The sequence below is a fragment of the Pleuronectes platessa genome, chromosome 2, assembly GCF_947347685.1.
Source record: "Pleuronectes platessa chromosome 2, fPlePla1.1, whole genome shotgun sequence".
NCBI lineage: Eukaryota > Metazoa > Chordata > Actinopteri > Pleuronectiformes > Pleuronectidae > Pleuronectes > Pleuronectes platessa.
The window spans coordinates 4,753,965-4,771,477 of NC_070627.1; the positions used below are offsets into that span (position 1 = coordinate 4,753,965).

Here is a 17,513-nt window from a genome sequence, read left to right on the forward strand (position 1 = left end):
CAAAGAAACACCAAGCCAAGCCAAGGTCATTTTTGAACCATGTTGTGCATTACGAGGGGTTTGCATAGCTTGTGTATTTTGATACATCTGTTTTTGATTCAGTCCTCTGGAATAAAAGTTATCTGTGTTTCCGAACAATGCAAAAGAGATTACGTTTATGAACTTGAGTGACACATCTCTGCAACTATTGATTAGATTACGTTGACATTTAGTAGTCTAGACATGAATGGTACCTTTGTACTTTGCTGTAGCTCACTTCTCGTAAATCTTAAATTTATGTTGTACTTTGGTTTGGAAAGTTGGTTGCCATGCCATGGTTTACCCATGAACAATAAACTGTGTCTCAATCCAGGGGCTGCATCCTTTGGAGGAGCTGGTTTCTGTGGGACTGGGAGAACTGGGAAACCAAAGGCCAGAGGATTTCAGTGATCTGTGTTACCAGCTTGTTCTGCCCTTATTGCTGAGCAGGGTTGAAGTTAAAATAAGTACTCAATACGTAGTACACAGTATACGACGGTGGATATGTGAGTGCAAAAATACTTAATGGGAAGTAACTTAATGTAGTAAATAGCAGTTAAAGACAGCAGGAGTTGTAAGGGTTAGGGTTTCTGAAGATAGACATGAGAAAGTTTGAATAGCCCTTGTTGTTTTGTTTTTTTAAATGTACCTTTAGCTGATCAGTTGAGTTGAAGTGCAATACTCAAGCAGATATAAATACACAACATCAAGAATATGCCAATTGGTATACTTATAGTCTTTGGCTTGAACATGTGAACTGAGTGTTTTGTGTCCATTTCTAGTTAAAGTGTCACTTTTAATTTTCCATGTGGAAGTTTCATCTCAGCTGCAGATCAGCTGATCGACACAAACAGGAAACCGAGGTTGTGGCAGGAAATATTTTAATCAGATTAACATGGATCAATAAATTTGTGATTTTTACAAAATAAGGTTCCATAATTCAACAGGAACAATGACCAGAAGAACACAAAAACAATCTTTGTCTCATATATTATTTTTGAATTCAAGCACCATCGGACACAGTGATGATATTTATATTAATCTTTGGGTTAAAAATATCTTAAATTAATACTCACATTCAGATAAAGCATTATTAGGCAGTGTGTTGATATAAATACATTTTTTATGACAGAAAAGATACAAAATATGGATGACAAAAACAAACAGCAGGAAGCTCTAAAAAATATTGTAAATACAATAAATATATACACAATACATGTGTGTGTGTTTGTGTGTGTGAGTTCAGACAGCATTTTTGGAGTCGTCGTTGTTATTGATCTCGATCCTGCTGATCAGTTCAGTCACCAGCTGCTGGACGGTGAGGGAACGCAGCCGGCCGACCTCCAGGACGCCATCATGGTTCACGCTCTCAGAGTCCTCGTAGCTCTTCACCACCTGGCACAGATCAATCAGTCAATCAATCAATCAATCAATCAATCAATCAATCAATCAATCAATAATCCCACTGTCCTTTAATACAGATCAATCAGTAAATAAATAAACTGATAGATTGACCATCCCGTCAAAACCAAATAAAGAATCAATTAGTGAAACCAATGGATTGATCGACCTCTGCATATTCAGTTTATCAGCTGTACTGATCAGTTGTATCCTGCAGCTTGATCAGAATTCATCAATCCAATAAATCTATGTAACCGATCAATGCATTGATCCGTGTGAACTGTGCATTTACCTTGTTGGTGATCAGAGAAAGACCAAAGACTCTCAGACCGCAGTGAGTGGCCACCACGACCTCAGCAGCTGTACTCATACCTGTAACAGTGGAAAACCTCAGGTCAGCTCTCATGACAATATCAATTCTGATGAGGGCATATTTTTAAATCATCATGATAATGAACGTATTGTCTAAAAAGGGATTAACTTACAAGTTTGCAAGTGACAAAAATAACATTTGACAAGTTTACATAAGAAGCTTCTACTTAGAGCCAATGGCAAAATGATCAGTTGGATTATAAAATGATGATGTCAGCAGCTCTACAACTCCATCAGACACTCATGTGTTGCTTTTTTCAGCAGTTCTTTGAATGTCTTGATTTATTTTTTAATAGAAGCAGCTCTGGGCAGAAACTGCTGCAGGATAGTGCTTCAAAGAAAGATGAGAAACACTGATAAGAATTTCAACAAGTGGATTTAAGTTACCAGTGATTCTCAAAAAAACAGTGTTAATCAGAGGAAATGGTATCTGGGCCTCCAGGACCTCGAGAGTCATCTGACAGTTTGGTTAAATGCTGTTGTTACCAAACAGGTATGAGCTCAGCTGGATTCAACTGTGTGGGAAATGTCATATTGTGGCTGTAATGAACATTGCATCCTCTAGGGGGCACTAACAGGACCTCAGGCTGTGTTTTGTGTGTGTGTGTGTGTGTGTGTGTGTGTGTGTATGTGTGTGTGTGTGTGTCGTACCAACAGCATCCACCCCCAGCCGATGCAGTAGCCTGGCCTCGGCGATGCTCTCAAAGTTGGGCCCCCCCACCATGGCGTACACGCCCTCCTGCATGAAGCCGGACACGCCCTGCTGCTTGGCGATGTCCAGTGCCAGGCAACGCAGGTCTTTGTCATAGCAGCTTGACATGGCTGGGAACCGGGGGCCGAACCTGTCAACAACAACAAAACATGATCAGCGACGGACACAGAACTGTCAACAACAATAAAACATGATCAGCGACGGACACAGAGCTGTCAACAACAATAGAACATGGCAACTAATTTCAAACACAAAGACAATAGGGAACGATACATTTTAAAATGTGCAAAAGATGGAAAAACAAATAAACAAACACAAAACCAAGTGTAATTGTGTCTCACTTGTCGTCGTTGGGTCCAGAGAGCGGGTTCAGGCCGACCAATCCTGGGAAGTTAACGTGGTCTTTGATGATCATGATGTCACCAGGATGGAAACCATCAGCCAATGAGCCGGCTGCGTTCGTCACGATCAGAGTCTCCACCCCCAGCAGCTTGAAGACCCGGACGGGGAACGTTGTCTGACAGGGACAGAGCACACAGGCGTCATCACGGGACACTTCTCAAGTTTAAAGTTAGAGACACTTTTAAATTCAAAGTTTAGTTTTTCAAGTTTTACTTTAAGATCTCAACAAGTCAGTCAATCATTTGTTACTCAGTCATATTAGCAGCTGATAAAGAATCTGTTTCCTGTTCATCAGCACTGATTTACATTGTGTCCATTCAGCAGTTGTGTTGTGAGGAAGCATATGTACAGCGCCACTTCGTGTGTGTGTGTGTGTGTGTGTGTGTTATATAGAAGGAAACAATAGCAGCATTGTGTCTCAGTCTCATGCTGATCATTAAAGTCGTGTGTTGTGCTAAGGCTGCGTGACTGAGCTTCTTTATCAGCTGACTGTAAGTGTGTGTGTGTGTGTGTGTGTGTGTGTTTTCGAATAGAGGTATTTTTTTATTTGTGTGTGTCATTGTTTCGTAATAGTTGAACGCGGGAAAACCTGGAAATGTTGTACTCGTGTGCAGTTTCATTTTTATTTCCCCTCATTAGAAGTTGGTAAACAACATCGAAGGATGATGAAAACAATCACACAACTTTGAAACACTGAACTTTGAGCTCATTAATAGTCGGATCAAACTGAGTTGTGGTTTCTTAGAGTGAAAATTGCATAAAGTGAGGATTTTGTCCGGCTCTCACTGCTTCGAAGGCCTCTCGGATATTTCCAGGTTTAGGAGTTAAGTAATGTGGTTATGTGCTTCTCACAAGGAGCCTCTAGCATGGTTGTGTGTGTGTGTGTCTGTGTGTGTGTGTACCTTGGCGAGGGAGTGTCCCTCATACATGTGGAAGCGACCCTGCATGCACACACACGTCTTCCCCTTCAGCTCCCCGAACACCAGTCGACCTGCGTGACCCTGAACTGGACACAGTCAGAGTGAAAGTGAAATCACTGCACGAGGTTTACACATAAATCAAAAGTTAAATCAAACAGTTATAGAGTTGTTATAAACTGGATTTCTTTTTTTTTAAAAATAATTTGGAGCTAGGCTAGCAGTTTCCCTCCATTCCCTGTCTTTGTGCTAAGCTAGGCTAACACATCCTAACACTTTCTATACAAGCTTTAATCAGTTTGATCGTTTCATGACTTCAGTAACGATGAGCAGGCAGGTACATATTAAGATCAATTTTAACCCCATGTTGACGTCATCTTTTTAATTTAAAGTTTTTCCAATCCATCATTTATCGGCCGCTCAGATGATTTTCGGTGTTCTGGCGGGCTGCCTATGAGCAGAGCTGTGTGTGCCCAGATTTATAATTACATCATAAGAAAACGCATAATCTTATTTACAAAATTACTCTTAAGAAACAGAGTTATTAGGAGAAATTGGATAAAACCATACAGCACAAGGAAGTGTAATTAAATCAGGTCACTAAACAATAAAAAACCATTAATAAATCGATAGATAATCAAATAAACATCAGAAAGGGTGAAATTATCAATTCATAGTTAAAGATGTTGGAACAAACCCATTGATTATAGCTCTTTAAGGAAGGTTTTATTAAATACAACTCAATACAATACTGTTATAAAATCATCACATAAATTACATGTGCATGAATCTGTAAAAATCATCTTTGCGCTGCTTTGAATTACAGCAAACCACATTCTCATCATTAGTAACAACAGTCTCTAATAGGTGAAACTGTGTGTGCAGGGTACCTGTGCTCTGAGGGAAGCCTGGGATGTCAGAATAGGCGAAGGAGTCCTGACACTTGAGCGTGTCGGCGAGCATCCCCAGTCCAGACCCACAGATAATCGCCACCTGGGGGCGATGCTTGGTCTGAGACATCAACCAGTCAGCTGTCTTCTGGTATTCATCATGACTGCGCACAAGGATCCGAGAGGATGACTTATTATTATTATTTAAGAAATCATTTATTGGGATGCGTGTCACACAGGAAGCATCACGCTGCCGGTGATTCTGTCTCTGTTGTGTTTTGAGATGAAATTTGATTGATAATAATCAGATTCGGTTCAAAGACCTTTACAGTGACGCAGCATCCACAAAAAGCCCATTTTGGAAGGGACGGAATAATTTACCAATATTTCCATATTTGGAAAACAACTTTCAGTGAACACAGTGAAATGAAAAATACAAAAATGTGTGTCCAATGAATTCTTTTGGTACTTATATATCAACCTGTCCTTTTTTTGCATGATATAGCATTAGTCTTTTTTATTTCTGAGGCAGTTACAAAAACATAACAAATCAAATGTTTTATTCAAGAATAAATGTGTGTTTACATTTCTACAGAATGTGGTGGAGTTAAAATGAATGTCACCCTCTTCTTCTTCCTTGAGCGATCCAAACATTTTATTTAAATCAATCTTGAACAAAGCAAAACCCACGTATTATTTTACATAAGGAGATATATCGATATGGATGGTAAAGATGCTTTAATTGGATAGAAACATACATCTTTAGTCACCTTAGATTAGAAAACACACTCCTGAGGTTATATTGACACCGATTACATCATTAAAAGAACATTATGGATTGAGAAAGTTATAATACCTGAATAATAACATATTCTATCATAAATTCTATATTGATGTAGAAGTGAAATTGATTTGTCTTACCAGTTAGATTGTTAATTGTTACTCACTTGTTCCCCTTCATCTTATTTTTCTATCATTGTACCTTCTTATAAAAACTCTTTTGTATGTTCATAAAACTAGATTACACTGGAAGCTCCAGGTTGTTGTATAAGGAGTCAGAGATGGTCGGTGGAGTCACGAGACACAGCTGAACGGTCACAGGCTGGCAGGCAGCACGAGTCACAGCAAATTGATATTATTTATATAAATATATTATATAAATCATTTTTCTATTTGTGGTTTCCTGAATAATTTTTGCGGCCTCAGATAAAGGAAAACTTTTAACTTGAAACCTTCACAGATGTTTCAAAGAGTCACAAGCCACAGATTTAAGTTAAGTAACAAACAAGCATAAAAACATGAATTAGTTATAAAACAGAATTTTCATACCTGATCTGATCTTTGCTGTGCATGATGGACGACTGGCAGACGACTGATGAAGAGGATGATGATGAGGATGATGATGATGATGAGGAAGCTGCGGTGGATGAAAATAAAGCAGAACTAAAGTGTGAGTGTGTTTCAGAGACGAGCCTCGTTCACTGAGTGAGTGTGGGTGTGTGTGTGACGGAGGAGAAGTCAAAGTGCGGACAGCTGATGCTGCTCGGCACAGATATTTACTGGTCACATGCTTCTGATTGGTTAACAACTCGTCCATTCATCAGCTGCAGCCAATGGAGCTGCAGTGTAGTGGAAATGTGTGTCTGTCTGTGTGTGTGTGTGTGTTGGGATTCCTTTCTAAACCGAATTTCTTATGTGTGTTAGCAGAGTCTGGTGTGTGTCACGCCCACGCCACTGACAGTACCGTGACTTTACTTCACACACACACACACACGCACACACACACACACACACACACAAACACACACACTGATAAGTAAGATTTCACATTGATTGATAGGTATAGGAGGAAACATATACACATGCATACCTAGCCTGCAGTGTCGTGTACATGATGTGGAAAAAAGTGAACACAACACAGACAAACAGACTTTTGAGGTCACGGTTTGAGAAGCTGAGCTCAGATCAGTCTTTTTTACTCGCTTACAAAACAAGCTCACAGGTACATAACTATGATTATGTGTATTTACCCTGTAGGTTCATCATTATGACGGACTCCTCTCACCTTGACAGTTAGGTGAGACTTTTTTTAGAAGAATTAGTTGATGCATTTCTAAGCTGTTGTTGTGTGTGTGAGGTGGATAAGTTCACAGTTTGCAGACATCAATTCATTATTAACTGTATTATCTTTGTTTTTGTGTGACGTAAATAAGAGAAACTATTTGCTTGCTGTTTTACAAACGGTTTAAACTCTGGATTACTTCTTTACTATTACTCTGAGGTTCGTCGTTAGCTCGTAACAGCATTAGCACGTCACTGGTTCTAAATTTACTTATAATTCCAACCACCTGAATGAACGCGTCGCCGACTCTCGAGATTCAAACGAGCCTCTGACATCTTCTTTAATTTGTAGAAACCTCCCGCAAATTGAAATTGTTTCAAAATCAGTTTTGGGTAAATCCGTCCGTCTGAACTTTGTCGCGACCAATCAGAGCAGAGATGCGTCCGTTTAACAAGCAGCCATGTTGTGTCTCATGACCGGTAACACACCTCACATGCTGCCCTGCTCTAATCAGCTGCTGCTCTAATGAGACTCATGGGACTGATGGACGGGAACCAGAGTCGTCCCGGAGTCGGACGCATCAGGGACAGACCGGGCAGGAGGTGAAGCTCTCACTCTTTTCTCTTCACTCTCTGACGGTAGCTTGTTTCTGAAGAATCCATCAACACACACATTTCTGAGGCAGGAATAAAGTTTGTTTAGAAGTTTTGAACGAGTCAAATTTTGAAGACACAAGGTTTCATGTGAAAGTTATATTGTAACGACAGAAAATATGATGGATTAATGTCAGTTTCTTATCTTTTAGATCGACACGTGCAATGTGTGAGTTGTGTGTGTGTTGTGTGTGTGAGTGTGTGTGTGTGTGTGTGTGTGTTAACAGGAGCCATGTGGAAGCTGGTTAGCAGGTTGATGAGCAGAGCACAGCTGGTGGTTAGAGACACACACACAGATTTTGTTTGATTTATTGAAGAAACTTTCTCTTATTACACAGAATAAATATCTGTGTATACATTCTGCACTAATGTATATATTGTTGTGACTTTAATTCCTGCTCAGTGAGTTTGTGACAACATCACAGGATCTCTGTCTGAGTTCTTTATGCAGTTTCTTGTCTTTTAGATCGACACGTGCCATGTGTGTGTTGTGTGTTGTGTGTGTCTGTGCGTGTGTGTGTGATCTCAAACTGATGTGACAAAACCAAACTAGACACAGAAAAAAAGGGACAAATATAAATTGTAACCCTAACCCCAAACCCTTAAAAAACGTAACTTTAGCCTAATGAAATATAAAATGTCTTAACAAATACAGCATTATTGTCACTTCCTGTTTTTAACTTCCGCTTCCTGTTTCCCAACATTCAGCCAAATGACCCGAGTGCTGGTAAAAAGGCATAAACTTAGCCACGGTCTTGCCAAACTTCTGATTTGTCACTGCCGGTCCTGTTGCTGCATCTCACATTACATCTTCTTATGTTAAGATGGTTAACACACACTTGTCAATGATTTATATAAACAATAATGTAGCATGGTAGCATCCTTATATTAGCATTTAGCTTATATTAGCATTTAGCTTATTGGGTCCTAAGCATAACAAAATGCTCAATTAGGATTTATACGTTGAGCATTTAACTGCACATCTAATTGAGCCTGTTTACATCTGGGGGCCCCCTGCTGGTGTCTGTTGTCTATTCTATACAAAGTGGACATGTTTAAAGATCTATATCGGTTGCTTTGGATAACTAAACTGCAGTGAGTTTTGGACCCGGCCTTATTGGTTCTGCGTGGAGTCACTGAGTCGTGAATTTGGCAAAAGCTGAAATCTGATCAGTGTTAAATTATCTTTTCTTCCTGTCTTAGACAAATCTGTGTCATCTGACTGAAACTTTTCCCATAACATGTTGAATCCACCGACATATTCCAGGACTTCTCTGCTGCCCTCTGTTCTGGAAGCTGCTGCCTCTGTGTGTTTAACGCTCGGCTGAATGCTCAACATTCCTGCATTCCCTCACCTTTTGTCGAATAGTGAACAATCTGACTGCGTCCGTTAAAATGTCATTAGCGTCTTTGGCATTTTTTGGACCCGACTGACCTATTATAGGTGGATGCTGTTCATTCTTCACCTCTATGAATCCGGTCTGTGACCCGTCACACGCTGGTGGTGGCATGTGGAAGAAAACCGATTTACTTCAGCCATAAGAGCTGTGAGGTCCTGTGAACGGCCGCTAGGTCGTCCAACTCAGACTGAAATATCTCAACAACTGGAGGATGAACTGCCAACAAGCCACAATTCGTCCTCTGATCTGCGAGGTTCTGATCATAGAGCTGAGACATGGAATCAAGGTCCTGCTTTTACATGCACTTAACCAATCGTGAGACAGTCTCAGCTGTCAATCATGACATGTGACATCAAATAACTGATTAAAACCAAACTCAGTGGAAAAGCCAACACTTGAACCAACACCTAAAACGACAGAAACCATCTTTGAGATAATACCTATACTGCCGCCAGCCACCAGGGGGCAATCCACATAATTTGGCTTCACTTTTGGGTAGTTGCCATGTCTTAGTTTTATGTCTATGATTGCCACTATGATATTTGGGGTTTAGAAAGAAACTGAGACAATATAGAGATTTTTCATCTAGAGTTATGGGCTGATTGTTATTCTTTCTAGATTAACTGACTGTTAAGAAGTCCTCAACTAGAACCCCTTAATAAAAGAGTTGAATATTTTTTAATAAGGTCTATTCATGAGGGAACGGAATTCAATACTTACTTCTTTTTTCTTCTTCTCAAAGTTATGATTCACTCTGTGTGTTGCTCTGTAGTGATTATTATCTTTCGTATTAATTACAGATTTCATGCTTCGCCTTTTATTTCTCTTGATGATCGAATTTTCTCCGGAGTGGAACAAACAGTGAAACTCTCCCTCGGGCTGACGTGTGTAGAAACCTGAGCGCGTCAGAGAACATTTCACATTCCCTGTGCGCTGACTCACACTGTCTGCAAACCGCTGGAAGAACGGAGGTTTTATTTGTTGTCAGACTCCAAGTTTGTGTCTCTGCCCGAGCGTCATCACAGATTGAGGGTTTGTGTTGTTTCTGTCAGTGACACAGAGACAGAAGACATCTGGAAAACTGAAGCTTCACTCAGCAAAATGAAGCTCTCGAGATTTCACTATTAAGAAGAATATCAGTTACCTACAGCTCCTGTTAATCTAATAAAAGGTAGAGGCTGTAAAATGATCACCTCATTCTTCAAGTTTTAAGATGCTCGGCTCTAGAATTGGCAAACGTGTGTGTTGAGTAATTTTTTTTGTGTTCACGTGTCCTCGTGCGTATTTTCATTCCTCACATGTTTTCGGTTAATGAGCAGCAGTTCGCCACTGATATTGTTTGAAGGGTCAGAGAAATGTGACCAATCATTTCTGCCCCACGGAGAAAGAAAAAGATTATCAACTGCTGATCGCGTGCATGTGTTTGTGTGTGTGTGTGTGTGTTTGTGTGTTTGTTTGTTTGTGTGTATTTATGTGTGTGTCTTTACTTGTTGTTATATCTTTCTGAGGACTGGTTAAAACACAGACCTTATGGAATAAGTTAGAGGGAGGGTTAAGCATTTAGTTGTGATGGTTAAGGTCAGGGTAAAGGACCAGGGAATGAATTATGCCTACGAGGGTCCTCACTTAGTAGAAGAAGGTGTGTTAGTGTGTGTCTGTGTTCTCGTTTTGTTGCCTCTTTCTGAACTTTTCTCATATAAACACTGAGCTCGTCAGGACCAGTGGATTTCATGGGGACCAATACCTGGTCCTAATGAAGCAAAGCTTAATTTCTGAGGTCCTGGTTAAGGTCAGGGGTCAGATGTGAATTGTGCTAAGGGTAAGGTTGGGGTTAATGCAAAGGCCTAGTAAGCATATCTGTGCAGTTCTCTCACTATACGTGTGTGTGTGTGTGTGTATGTCTGTGTGTGTGTGTGTGTCATGTGGACAGCCAACTTTTAATCAGAGGGACAGTGCTGGGAACATGTGACGGAGGCTGGTCAGTGCACAGAGAGGTGGACAGAGACCTGTTACCTATAGGGGGGGGGGGGGGGGGGGGGGGGACACAACAAGCATCTTCTTGTGCAGCACAGTCTCAGACCTGTTCTCAGTCTATATGTCACCTTGACGACTTCACCTTAAATAATCACTTGAACACAGTGGCACGGTCAGAATGAGAAACCTGAAGAATGTTGTACAGACTTTCATTTCCTCTGGTTTCGACTGTAACTCTGTGTTTGATCCTTTTTTCTTCTTTGGTCTTTTAGCGTGTTGCTGTTATTGTATATTCAGAAATTACAGTTTGTCTGAGACACAGCAGCCAGGCCTCTTCTTCAAACACTTCTTTTTGGTAAATAAAATAGTGTGTTTATTAATCAATGCCTTTGTTTTTGCATCTTGCACCAAAACCCCAGGTCCTATTCAGAGAGTTTGTTAAAAATACTGTCACCAAATATTTAACGTGTACAATGATCCGAGACGAGTGCTGCTGGTGTTTGTCTCCCTCTGGTGGCAGGAAACTGCTCTGCTTCTTACATCAATTTCCTTAGACCGAAACACTGACTTTGATCAATAATCGATAATCACAGATCAATTTCCTCATCATATGCAGGAGATTTATGAGAAGTTTTATATGAAGCTGATGAAACTAAATGTAAAGTTTGAAAAACAGGTTTTAGATCAACTGCTTCTGACTTTCTGGCCCATGAACCTCCACTGATGAATCACCAGTGTGTGTTGTTGGTGATTGTGTGTGTGTTGCATCATGAAAGATCCGAATGGCATGCATGTATATTTTGAAATAATAATAATTTATATGTTTATTATAAAACTGCCCTCTGGACATATGTGCCCTAACAGCACTGAACCTGTTTGTTTGTTTATCATACCAGAGACTTTGATCTATGACTGGGATCTAGGGGCGGAGCTATATAGCGGAGTACTGCTGATACACAAGGGCGACCAATCACGAGTCAATCTCAGCTGTCAATCATGACATTACATCCTCTTTTTATATCATCAAAAACCAAACTTGTCTAGAATATGAACATTTGAGAAACAAGCAAATTTACAAAAAACCTATTTGAGTCATTTCTTTAACTTGTACTTTGGCCTTTTAGTTTGCTCCATGTCCCGTACATTAACATGGAGAAGGCCGGAACTTTAACCTATACTGCAACCAGCCACCAGGTGGTGATTGAGACGCTTTGGCTTCACTTCGGGGAAGTAGTCATGTAGTTTTTAGAAAGTCGGTGAACCACATTACTAAGAATAGGTTTCTGCAGCTGTCAATCAAAGCATCACATTGTCATGACCTCCATATGTTATTTAAAGAAATGTGACACATGTGTTTCTATGAAGAGAAATTCCAGCATATGAACTCGTCAGATAATTATAAAACATCAATGTTTTAAAGTGAATTTTTTTTTTAATTAGTTAATTAGGTAATAAAATATATTCTTGCTTTTAAAAAGAAAAAAACAGGTAATCACCATCACCCAGTGAGAATATGTTTGGTTTATTTTATAACAAGATTTATTCCTAACCTTCTGAATTCATATCATTAAGAAAACATTAAAAAAAAGAAGTGGAAATCAGAATTAATAGGGAAAAATGTCTGATTTCCTTTAAGTTATTCACAACTTAAGCCAAAACTTTGTGCATCTGACAGAAGTATGAGGTCAACACACAAACACACACACACACACACAGACACACACACACACACACACACACACACACACACAGACACACACACACACACACACACACACACACACACATACACACACACACACACACACATACACACACGTACACACTAAGAGGAACAAGTCAACATCCTGTAACTCTTCTGCAATCAGAGGCTGACTTCATCCTTCAACCAGCCTCAGTGTGTGTGTGTGTGTGTGTGTGTGTGTGTGTGTGTGTGTGTGAGTGGGTATGTGTGTGGGAGTGGGTGTGGGTGTGTGTGTTTGTGAGTGTGTGAGTGTGTGTTGGTCAGCGTTGCGTGTTGATTGCACCTCGTTACGGCAGAAAGCAACCGGATGGTGATAGAGCGAGCGTGTGTTTGTTTGTTTTGTTTGTTTCAGTCAGAGATAGGCGTGTGTGAGTGTGTGTGCGTGTGAATGTGTGTGTGCATGAGAGTGTGTAGGGTATTGCCTCAAGTTGCATTTGATGGTTGCACAGGAGAGCAACAAAACCATGGACACTCACCCCCCCCCCCCCCCCCCCCACCACCCACACACACACACATAACCTCGATACTTAAAATAAGAATTAAATGTTTAATATTTTTTCTAGTAGGGTTAGGTTTAGGGTTTATAAATAAATTATAAATCACTAGTTTGAATTTTAATAAATGTTCTAACCAAGAAAAAACTTAAACTGTAGTATTATTTGTAATAATCTCAACAGTTATAAGTCAGAATCTCTTCAACTCAGGACAAGTTTTAGGTACTTGTACTTTCCCCAACTTTATTTACAGCCTTAATGAGAAAAGACATTTTGTAACATAAAGGGAGAGATGAATCAATGTTTAAAGTATTTAGACAAAAGAAAATATCTAACAGGGATGATGAGATCAGCAGCGATAATTGCAATAATAGAGATTTGATCAGTAATCGTGGTTTCTGTTAATCGACATATTGTAAATCATAATTCAAGAGCACGATCCTGGATCAGCAACGATAGAGCACAAGGACTCAAGATCAAGTCAAGTCACTACCATGTATTAATAAGACATTAATGTGATGAAGAAGATGAAGAGGAAAGAGAACTGGGAACTGGAAGTTAAAGATCCTCAGTTGTTCTCAAAGACTCACTGGAGTTTGTCAGTCGTTAAAATCACAGACTTAACAACCGACGCTGCTCAGAACTGGTTATTTTATTATGATGTAAAAGGAGGTTTTCAGATTTAGAAATCAGTCACCAACTTTTACCTCTCTGAAACGGACTCTGTGAAAAGGTCAAAGTTCAGATATATACACATATACACACACACACACACACACAGGCAGACACACAAACACACACTTACACACAGTCATGTCACAGTGGATGGAGTCGTCATGCCGACAGCAGACATTACTGCTGGTTTCATCACAGAGACAATCCCAGGCTGGCCTCAATGTGTGTGTTTATAGAGATCTACCCCTTTCACTCTCTCTCACACACACGCACACACACACACACACACACACACACACACACACACACACACTCAGAGGTCACCAGGGATGATGCAAAACTGAGACAAGAAGATACTTAAATACTGTATGTATGAGTGTGTGTGTGTGTGTGTGTGTGTGTGTGTGTGTGTGTGTGTGTGTGTGTGTGTGTGTGTGTGTCTGTGTGTGTGGTGGGTGATTACAGTGGAGACTGAACTGAAGCGGCTGCGACAAGATCTGGTTTCATGAGATGCACGTGCAAGAACAGGGTAAAATTACGATGATTATAATAATTCATAATAAGATAATTTTCTTTATTGCAGCTGCATCATCCTCTAAGTTTATTTTTAGTACTGCAGCAATTAATAAGATAAGAAAAACTCGACCACCAGGAAAAACATTATCAACTAATTTGATAATGAATTCCCGGTCATGTTTTACACTAGAACCTCCTCCAAAGCACAACGTCCTCTAGATTCAATCAAGCTGCAACAAACTACACACACACACACACACACACACACACATTGACACACACTCATACACGTCTGATCCTTGAATTTACCAGAGCATCATGCATTTACTATTTATTTGTATAGATTCAATATCAAAATTAAATGATTTCTTTGACATCGATCAAGTGGTTTTTGCTTCATCCTGATGAAAAACATGGACCCAGAAAAAAACATAATCTCCTATGCAGGTGTACTTATATTTATTCATTTAAAAATCAAACTGTAATGGTTTCATACTGATTGATGGTAGGGGTGAAAACTTAACTTCCCTGTGGTTCCAGCTTTAAAATTCTTCATCTTCTATGAGAGTGAATTGAACATATTCAGGTTCAACAACCAGAAGCTTAAAGATCTCACTTTGGACTTTGGAAATGTATTAGAGCCATTTTCCATAATTTGGGGCCATTTTTCAATTTATTAATCAAGAAAACCATCAAGAATGAAAATAAGTCGCAGGTTTTGTTTGTCTGTTGATCTTATAAAAGACATTTTAATCTCTTAAATCTCCCAAGCGTGTAATTCTACAAACTAGGTGATCTGTGAGGCTGCACGTGGTTAGTTAGTTTTGTTCCTTCTGTATTTCTGTCTTTATTTGCAGAATATAAATTACAGTCTTGTTCATATTTACTGATTCTTGTGCTGGTTACATTCACTGGTGGAATTTGCCAGATAAACCACTTCACTTCTGTATCTGTCTGTTTGTTTGTTATTTGACAGGATTACATAAAGTATCCATGACATTTTGTGCAGGGGTGAAATTTGACCAAAGGTTCAATTTCAGTCCAGATCCAGGATTTGTTTTCTCCACTTTCCTTAACATAGAGAGCTATTTAACTTTTACATAACTTTTTTGACTATTTTCGTTGATTTCTCAGAGTATAACTAATGGATCTTGATTTTTTTATATCAAACAATTTTTATGAGTGAATGAAATCTGGTGCAGATCCAATAAAAAACGAGTGAAGAGATCTAAGTGAATTTAAATGTGTTTTCTTGAGGAGAAAGTCATTGGGTGAAGGTTTAGTTACAATCAGAAAACTTTTCTCTTATGCAAGTGAACACGCCTCAGACACATGGACGTGCATGAATGTACTTTACCTTTTTAATGAAACCAACATAAACTTCTTCTGTGGAAAAAAAGGAATCTGCTGTTGGCTGATTTAATCTGCACTTAGTAAAGATCACCGGGTTCCTCAGCTGAGGAGACGCTCCGGGATATTTTATCATCTTCTAATCCCCCCGGGACGTTAACTGGCATTAGGCACATTTTAATCAACTCAGCTTGAGACCCCTCAAGATGCCCTGAAGCACACAAACACACACACACACACATACACACACAATCACACACACACTCACTGGGATAAAGCGAGCAGACGGCAGGTCGACTCACAGAAAGTGGATTTAAAGCAGCAGCTCGGCTCAGATGCAGATCACAGCAGCACATGTGTCGGACAGGTGATAATCCAGAGAACAAGGACAGAGTGTGTTAGAGGAGGAGCGAGAACAAACGTGCATGTTATTAGTGTGTGTGTGTGTGTGTGTGTGTGTGCCTGTGTGTGTGTGTGTGTGTGTGCTATGAGTGCTGTTCTCGCTCAGTGTGTGTTCTTCTGGCAGGCCGTAATTGAGTCAGACACTTGGCCTCTGATTTCATCACGTCGGTTATGAAAGAGACAGTAAAGTTTCATACGCACAAACACACACACACATGCACATAGACACACACACACACACACACACATGCATGCAGAGAGCAGTGTTCCTGCTCCTCTGTTTCTTCAATATTTCATCATATGGCGTAAAAAACACGCCAACCGAGTGGAGATAACCTGCTCCCTGTGTGTGTGTGTGTGTGTGTGTGTGTAACCAGGTCAGTCAGGCTCTTTACCTGTTGCTTGTAATCTGTACAATCGGAAGCGGAGCTGGCTACACACACTCAGGAAATCTACATAATGAAGATTTACTGTAGAACAGCAGGTGTGTTGTTTGTTTCCTGCAGGGATTAGTCACAAGTCCACGTGTACATGGAAAGACCTGATGTGTGTGTGTGTGTGTGTGTGTGTGTGTGTGTGTGTGTAATCATTCCTCCTGGACATGGCTGCACAGTCAACGTGTTAATGAGTCCAACCACGACCCACGTTATGTTTGATTTTCTCCTGTGGCAGGTGAAGTAAAGTGTGACCTCCACAAACAGCTGTGGACCATGAGTCCCACTGATCTCCTGCTGTTTGCAGGTTCATGAGCACGAGCTTCAAACTGAGCCACAGTTTAGCTTCGACTTGTTCAGTGAACTCTGAGTCCAGAAATCGTAAAAATGCCCTGAACACGTGCTCTTATCTTTTTACGGCCTCAAGACAGAGATTATATATATATTGATGTCACCTGTAAGTGTTAGGGTTACATTAGTTTATAGTCTTTATACAAACTGATAAACGGACACTAATATCTCTTTATTGAATATACAGTAACTACAGTGACACAGACAAACAAACCCGTGGAGGAAAAGATACAGACAGTTAGGCAACGATCGGTCAAAGAGCTTCTCTGGTGTGGAGCTCCTCCACCTCCAGAGCTCGAGCTTGAAGAAAGACGAAGTTTGGAAACGTGAGTGAAAGACGGAGGAAGGAGTTTTCATTTGCTACGTGAGTAAACTTGAAATATTCCGCTGGGTTTATACATTTTTCATGGTTATTTTGCAGAACTTCATATTTACGTTTATGAGTGTTGTACCTGCAGCGGCCACCAGGTGGATTTCCATCTACCCCTTTGTTTTTAGGTGCGTCTTGAATACACTAAGGTTGAATAAGGCCTAGATGGTCACTACTCCTACATCACATAGAGAAATAGGAAAACACATCACCGCCACGCACTAAACAAAGACGTATAGGACCAGGTGGTGGCGCTATGGTGAGAATTGGGACAGGACCTCAATATGTCCACAGACTCAGATCGATGATGCTGGATTCTGACCAAAGACCCAGAATAACAGATACAGCATTTTATTGGTGAAAAAGAAAGAAAGTC

The 17,513-nt window shown here is 40.1% G+C and overlaps 1 protein-coding gene across 1 annotated transcript; it reads right to left on the reverse strand.

The window, feature by feature from the left end:
* Nucleotides 1–893: 893 nt before the first annotated feature.
* pnp4a (purine nucleoside phosphorylase 4a) lies at nt 894–16,049 on the reverse strand. The gene is made up of 8 exons (XM_053440948.1): nt 15,883–16,049; nt 6,042–6,129; nt 4,713–4,876; nt 3,808–3,911; nt 2,845–3,020; nt 2,443–2,633; nt 1,712–1,791; nt 894–1,413 (listed from the first exon to the last, which is right to left on the reverse strand). The coding sequence occupies exons 2-8, from the start codon at nt 6,062–6,064 to the stop codon at nt 1,261–1,263; spliced, it is 891 nt and encodes a 296-aa protein (XP_053296923.1). The 5' UTR covers nt 6,065–6,129; nt 15,883–16,049; the 3' UTR covers nt 894–1,260.
* Between the last annotated feature and the right edge of the window lie 1,464 nt (nt 16,050–17,513).